At 43.6% G+C, this 7,532-nt stretch overlaps 1 protein-coding gene across 1 annotated transcript; it reads right to left on the bottom strand.

The window, feature by feature from the left end:
• Positions 1-2,028: 2,028 nt before the first annotated feature.
• Positions 2,029-3,939, bottom strand: LOC146812347 (P2Y purinoceptor 1-like). Its single transcript, XM_085619338.1, has one exon. The coding sequence runs from the start codon at positions 3,419-3,421 to the stop codon at positions 2,351-2,353; it is 1,071 nt and encodes a 356-aa protein (XP_085475464.1). The 5' UTR covers positions 3,422-3,939; the 3' UTR covers positions 2,029-2,350.
• Between the last annotated feature and the right edge of the window lie 3,593 nt (positions 3,940-7,532).

The following is a 7,532-nucleotide window of genomic DNA, read 5'->3' as shown; positions in this document are numbered from 1 at the left end:
AGGGCAAACTGTGTGACTGGTAAATAGCATTGCCTTCTTTTTTTGCATTTAACATTCAAATTATCTTTGAAAACACATAACGCATGTTCCTAAGTGACCCGACCTAAGCATTAGTAGTGACAGCTTGTTACTAGGAGCATGGAGAATGGGTGATGATCAGCTTTCAACATCCTTAACTCAAGTCTTATTGCTTCCTACTGCAGCTGTGTTGGTAGAAACCAGAAACCAACCACCCTATCCCAAAGTCACACAAATGGGAAAGAGCAACACTAGCATTGGCTGGCAGGCTGCCCCCCCGCACAGTGATTGGTCATATTTGGCAGCCTAGTTTTATCACCCATACACTTTGAGAGCCTGAGACCATCACTGCACTGGGAACTAAAAGCAGCACTGGCAAAAATGTTCAAGCAGCCCCACTCCCTATTATCTATCGGTCCTTTTCAGGTCCACCTCTCTCTTTCCTCTATCTCTCCTAAAACTCCTGCTGTGCCGTCTGCGATTAACTTGAAGAAGCAGGAGATAGGAGCAGAGACGAGGCATTCCTGTGCTTTCAAAAACTGGTCTCCGAAGGCTCCAGTCCACTGGGAAAATGCCCGATAGAATAAATGGTCAGTGTAGAGCTGCGTGAGTGTGCATAGAGAGCAGCAACAGCCTTAGCCTTTGGGACCCATCAATTTGCCATCTTCTGATACACAGATGCATATCATGGGTCACAGTTTACGCTCTTTTAATGACCCAATCCATCAGCATCCTCTATAAAAGTAGGCTCTGGGATGTTTAGTATCCCCTCAGATCCAGGAATGTCCCTCTCAGGCCTTCATTATAAGCAGGACCAATGAAATTCAGCAATTCTGCAGCCGCAGCATTTTCCACACAACTGTGCATTTACCTCACTTGGCAGAAAAATCTATCATATGCTGCATAATTTACAGTTTTTTCCCCAAAAATGTTTCTAGCTCATACAGATCAAAAGTTACCAAAAACCGAACAACACCTTAAAATTGCATGCAAGAATTGGCAAGGCAATGTTGCATCACTGCAGTGCAATGTTTCAGTAGTCTTTGCATTGACCTTTTCAAAAACATTTACACCTACTGAAATGTCTCTGTGAAATTCCAATGCACTGGAACAAAACTGCCACTGTCTCGTGCCAAACAACCCAGTACAAATACAATTTACATATTGCATGCAACTCCTGGTCAATTATTATGAGAAGCGTTAGATTTCCACCTCAAGTTAAAGGGCAGTCGGCCCGCCACCACTCTGCAAATCCTAAAAGTTCTTTGCCATTAAAAATTTGGGATGAGATGTAACATGGACACTTTCTGCATTCTAGCTGATGACCACTGGCCCACAAATCAGAAGCTTTAGAAAGGATTGCAGAACTTGTAGTCATCACAATCAGTTCATTGACTCTGGTCAAACTGCCATTCACGGTGAAGCCGCATTGGCTTTTATCGCTGCCCCCTTGCAGCTGATGGGGCAATGGCAAATCCATAGATACAAATCGTAAGCATGGGTGGTGTGAACCAATGTTAGCACACTGTAAAGAATGCTAACATTGGCTCGGTGAATCGGATCCTTTGGCTTCGGCCAATAACTGTAGGGTTGACAATGAACAACTGTTAACACCTTCCGCAAAAGGGTCTTAATGACTTTTAAGTCCCATAGGACATTAATACTTAAGTAAATGTTCTTCTCTGAGAAACATCTACCCCTAATCACTCACATATGCTGGCCTAATTGAAAGTGAGAGCACAAAGTAAGGGGTTCACCACAGTAGAGGTGTTTACTTACCAGACTATGGAAATACAACATGTTACAATTGAATTATAATTTTGGCGTGGTAGTTGCACATGAAGATGCCAACAGTAAATTAATGAAACTATTACTGTTTGTCAAATATACCCAATCATACAACTTGAGGTCGTTTTATCCTGCATAGGTATTATCCTTTCAACCCAATTAGATCTATAACTTTCTAAAAAAAAAAATACTTTTGGATTATAAATATTACTCTACTAAGTGTTGACATGGGAAGATATCTGCCATTTATTCATTGAAAATAAGTTATGTAGAACCCTTTTTCATTTTAAACACAATATACAGCAATAAATAGTAAGAATAAAATATTACTTGATACAACAGGAAGACATTACAAAAGTATATCTGAAATAAACAAAATCTCAGTTCTTCCAAGGGCTGTCTACTGTGCCCTGCTGTTAACTGTGCACTGCATTACCTGAGCTAATAATTCAATACAAAACCTGATGTAAACACTCAAATTGTTTGCATTTAACATATAAAGATACCTGAATATTTAATTGGGTTCTTATTAGGTGGCAATATATCAAAGAACCCCTGAGTCCTCGCAGCGTTCTTCGCATAAGATAATGTTCAATTTCTTCAGGTCAGAATGCTTTCCGATCCGACCGGTTTGCATGTCAGTGAATGACTGCCAGGCCCTTTTGCTCAAAGTTCTGAACTTCATCACAAAGTTTTCGTTGGTCACCAGGTAGACCAAGGGATTGATGGCACTGTTCATGCAGGCCAAGCCGCGGGTCAGCTGGTAGGCCAGATAGATGTTCTTTGACGTTCTTGTGCAGGTCCCTCGGAGATGCCAGCGCCTGGCCAGCAGATTAAGGTTACGAAACAAGTGGTATGGGAAGAAACAGACTGAGAACAAAATCATAACTATGACAACAAGTTTTATGCTTCTTCTCTTTAGAGTTGCATCCACGCTTTGGTTCTTTGCCAGAACAACCAGGACATGCGAGTAGCATCCAAGGATGATCAGAAATGGCATTGCAAATCCTGTAACCATTATGGTGAGACTGTAAGGTAAGTATTTGTCTAGACTCTCGTCGCCAGTTGAATCATAGCAGTGGGTGGCGTTCTCGTTGCTTTTTGCGAACAGCAAATCAGGCACAATCTGAATGAGCACCCAAGCCCACACCGCAGCGCTGACGAAGACAGCGCATCTCTTGGTGTGGAGCCGGCCAATCATTCTCATTGGATGGACGATGCCAAGGTAGCGCTGGATGCTGATGCAGGTCAAGAAACCAATGCTAGCGTAGAGGTTTGCATTGAAAAGGCAACGCGTCACCCGGCAGAATCCTAGGCCAAAGGTCCATTTGCCCCCATTGATATAGTAGGAAGCCAGGAAGGGCAGAGTGATGACGTAGAGCAGGTCAGCGACTCCGAGGTTGCACACCAGCACATTGAGGCTGCTCCACTTTTTCCAGTTCCTGCACAAATTCCACAAGCCCAATCCGTTGCCAAGGATCCCGACCAGGCACACACTCAAGTATACAGTAGGCAGATAGCGGTAGGTGAAGCCCCTGTTCACCTGGCATTTCCCTAGGCTGTAGTTGGAGTCCAATGAACTGAGAGGCGAATCCATTGGTTCTTCGAGGTCCATCGTTGCAATAAAATGTGTCGGCAACCATGCAGCCTGTAATCACTCCATGCTTCTCCCAACCATGACTGCCCTCTTGAAGAACTTTCACGGTTTTGCTCGGTCCGAAAAAAATAACATTTCAGCCTGAAATTTCCACTCTCTGGGAGCTTTGGAAAGAGCCTTTTTTGTCCATAGTGGCTTTTAAAAATGCAAGGACTTCGCTTGTGAAGTCACTCCCAGTGAGACGCCTCGTAAATCCTGCCTTGATACGTCCCATTATAGACTTTTTCGGCTCTCTGCCTCATGAGTTCAGTTTAGAAACATTTCCGCACGTTTCCCAGCGCTGTATTTATTTATCCTTTGCACAGCCCAGTGTTTACTCTCCAGCCACGAAGTTTTTCTGCGTTAATTCTCTGCTTGAGACTGTAAATTCGGTGCCTCGTCTTGTGCGCGTGAGGCACGTCCCGCCCTGTCCCTGGATCAACACAGAACTGCATCGAGGCCTCCTTATCTGTTGGCACGGCCCCTCAACAGGGTGTTCTGTCATTTGCCCTGGTGCAGAGTTCACTTTTATTTCTACGCCCTTCCCACTGCACCCCAGTCAAAACAGAATCAATAACCACACGGTAATACGTCATAAGGAAGGAATGGCTCCATTGGTCACGTGTCTTTCCTTCAATACACTTGAATGCTTAGTTCAGGAATCAGAAACAGAACAGTCGGGAAAGATGTTTGGCGACATTGTTGCCAATGAGGAAGTGGCATGTGAATTAGTAAGGCTTCTTGTGGTGTTTGACGGAAGAGGCACACCTCTTTTGAAGTTTTTTTGCGGTCTGGTAGGATTTATTCTCAGACCTCGTTTTGCCTCCTGACCTATATATGAGTTTCAGGTTGTTAACATTTATAGATTGTTTCACATATTGCAAACTGCACACCGTCCTAGCACGCTGTTCTTTGCCTAAGATCTTGTAACACTTTGGACGTCTGTGGTGTAGTGTGCATGAAGATCAGACATTGTAAGTGTAGTGTTGGATATGTTCGATTGGCTATAGGCCTGACCCTAGTTTAATATAAGTGGCAGATATCCTGTCCATCATATTATAAATGCATTGGTGTCAATGACAGCATTTGACGGGTGGTGTAGAGAGCCACCCAGCCTCTACTTCAAATAAGTATCCACATCTGTCACTCCCAGGGCCGTTCGCGGCCAGAGGAGTTAGATAAAGGGGCGTAAGGTCGCTCGTGGTCTTAGCCGATACCATGTTCCAGTGTGTGTGTGTATTTACTGCAGGGCAGCGGTTTGCAGGCATCTACGAGGCAGCGAGGTCAGCAGCCCCCGCTACAGATGGGATGTCCCCCACACTTTGGCAGTTGTCCTGCATCCCCCAAACTATAAATAAGCCCAAAGCCATTATACCACAGTCTTACTCAGATTCACTCAATATTTCCTGTGCTTCGCAGCTACGGCAGAGTCATGCCAACTCGCCAGCCATGCCCCTACCACGCTTTAGGTGCTATGCTGCCTCTCCGCAGCTGCTACAAAGTATAGAATGCCACACAGAAATTTGCATCGTTTGCTGCAATGTATTCTGTCTGGGGCCCAATGCTTTGCTCACTATGTGGCAAATGGCAAAGCAGTTCCGGATTAACAAATAGGCAAAGTACGTACCGGCCTATGGGCCCTACTACTTTTAGAAGCCCAGTGACAACGGATAAAATAATATTGATTTGATCTTGAAAGAAAACTACAATCAAGCTTTTCTAAATAGTTTCCAATACATTTTTGTTTAATAACAATAATTGGTAATGTTTAGTTTTGTGTAATAAAATTGGTTTAATAGAATTGTTGGTTGGTAAATTTGAAAACGTATTAGGAGATAATTTGTGAGGAGGGCTCGACATTTCGACTGCCTACGGGCCTCCACAGGGTTTAATCTGCACTGTGGCAAATGTCAATCTTTAGAGCCTAATCAAAGACATAACATCATAAAGATCAGACCACATCCTACACTCCACTAGTGCCATCCAATTCCTGCATCGCTTACCTGATAGACCAACCATAACATTTCTGCACTCTCTTCAACAGCAACAAGGCCTTCAATGTTTGCCAGTGTCAGATATCAGGTGCCAATGCCATGCTCTACAGTTTAACTAGTCAAATCCCCCCTTTAGCCCAAATCAGCCCTCTACTATCTCCACCTTCTACAAAAATTGTGGTAACTCTCATTTATTCTTCATGTTTGGAAATTTGTAATGTGCAACATATTGCTCAAGCCTCAATGCACCTGAAAACCTCCAAACGTCTCGCTCTGTGATAGAGGCCTCTCCATCAATGCCATGTCAAACTACACATAACTTTCCTGTTTACCCCACTGATGCCTTTGCATGCCACCTGCCAATGTCATCCATGGAGCTCACCCCTCTTTCAGTCAAGCACTCTTCACAGCCACCACCTTGCCGAAGTAACGAAGACCATCATTTAATCCATAGAGCAGTGAGAAGCTGACATAAACAGCAATGCCAATACTAAGGACTCCAACTTAGTGCAAACTTTGACCACTATCCCAAACGTTTGACTGATGGCTCTAAAACTCGTACGCCACCTGATACCACATTTTTGCGAGCTTGTGTCTAACCTTTATGCATGTTTATTACACTTTATAGCCGAGGGGTCTTCCTCATGCCATAACATATCTCGAGTATGATGCTCAGTTGTCCAACACTTGAGAAACTCAAATGCACTCACACCTTTGGAGAAAGGGTTATCAAATGACTCACTCTCTTCATCTCTGACATCAAAGGTTCTTTTAGCCAAGAGACCTAATGAGATTGTTCTACGCGGTGTCATGGTACTTCCCTACAAGAAAAGTGAGCCATTGTCCCCATCATTGATGATGTTGCTTCAGAAATCAACAGTGCTCTTTTATTCACCAAGATTGTCCCCACAGCTGAGTACCACCAGCATGAAGTTCCCAGGGATTCATTTTAAAGCATCATCTTCCCAACAAGTAACTACAGCTATAAACTCACATTCCAAAGCTTTCATACGTGGGAAGTTGTAGTTTCCTCTTGGAATCTACCACCGGTTGCCCAGTGACCTCCAGAAACGTTTTATCTATGCCAACAATTACATATTAAACACCACTGTCACAGAACAAAACACAAGCCCTGGGTGGCGTCCTTTGCCTCTGTCATGTAGCTCTTCAGGTAAGTCACAATACTGCATTGAACCTCAATTTAGATACATAAATCTGTTATTAAATCGATTCCATGAAGTTGAATCTTATGGACTATGCAACAACATTGTACTTTAACCCTGCAAAACTCTAGGATCTGGTGACCAGGGTCATAACACAGAACGCATCCCCTGTGGTACGAGGTGGTGGTGCAACGTATCTGCAAGGCATTCTCCCCAAGGAATGAACAAACTCAAACAGCACTCCCAACAATGATGCTTCCAAAATTATAATTCACTTCATAATAATTTTCACACTGGTTTATTCACCATATATGTAGTTTTGTATTCTTCATCAACTCAGTATGATTGGTTAATCACATCTGTACATGACTGTAGCAATCATCATCATGCTTACAGGGACCCCAATGCATTTCGGGTTCTGCCCTTCATCAGGGGGTACATCCTGAGAAAGCACCCGGAAACCGCCGTAATCCCGTCCAAAAACTTCCATTCTTTAAGGGTCCCCAAACCCTTAAGAGGGGCCACAATCAGCCCATGAATATCTCTCAGATATGGGAGACTCAGGGGTCCATCTTCACATTCTGGAGGGTAGCCCCATCATTTGTGTCACACCACAGTTGGTGACATGGACTGATATGATGAACTCATAAGTGGAACCTGGTGATGACAGGCCACTGTAGAATTACAAGATGCATCAAATACCCATTTCATCCTTCTGAGGTCGATAGAAGGAGTACCATTGAGTTGGGTAACAATAAACATCTGTTATTCAGCGCCAAGATACCCTTGGGTGAAGGTGCGCTTTACAAATACAGGTTATGAGGCTGGATTACTGTCAGCATAATCTGAATAACCTGAACGTGATATGTGTAGATAAAAACAGAGCAATAATGGTATAAATAGTAAGTGCAATGCATATAATGATGTCATAAT

This window comes from Triturus cristatus, chromosome 7, assembly GCF_964204655.1.
Source record: "Triturus cristatus chromosome 7, aTriCri1.1, whole genome shotgun sequence".
Classification (NCBI taxonomy): Eukaryota; Metazoa; Chordata; class Amphibia; order Caudata; family Salamandridae; genus Triturus; species Triturus cristatus.
This window is presented reverse-complemented; position numbering and strand designations above follow the sequence as displayed.

What these genes read in the sequence shown, in the direction of transcription:
- LOC146812347 (XM_085619338.1), bottom strand. Translation starts at nt 3,421, where the DNA reads ATGGACCTCGAAGAACCAATGGATTCGCCTCTCAGTTCATTGGACTCC.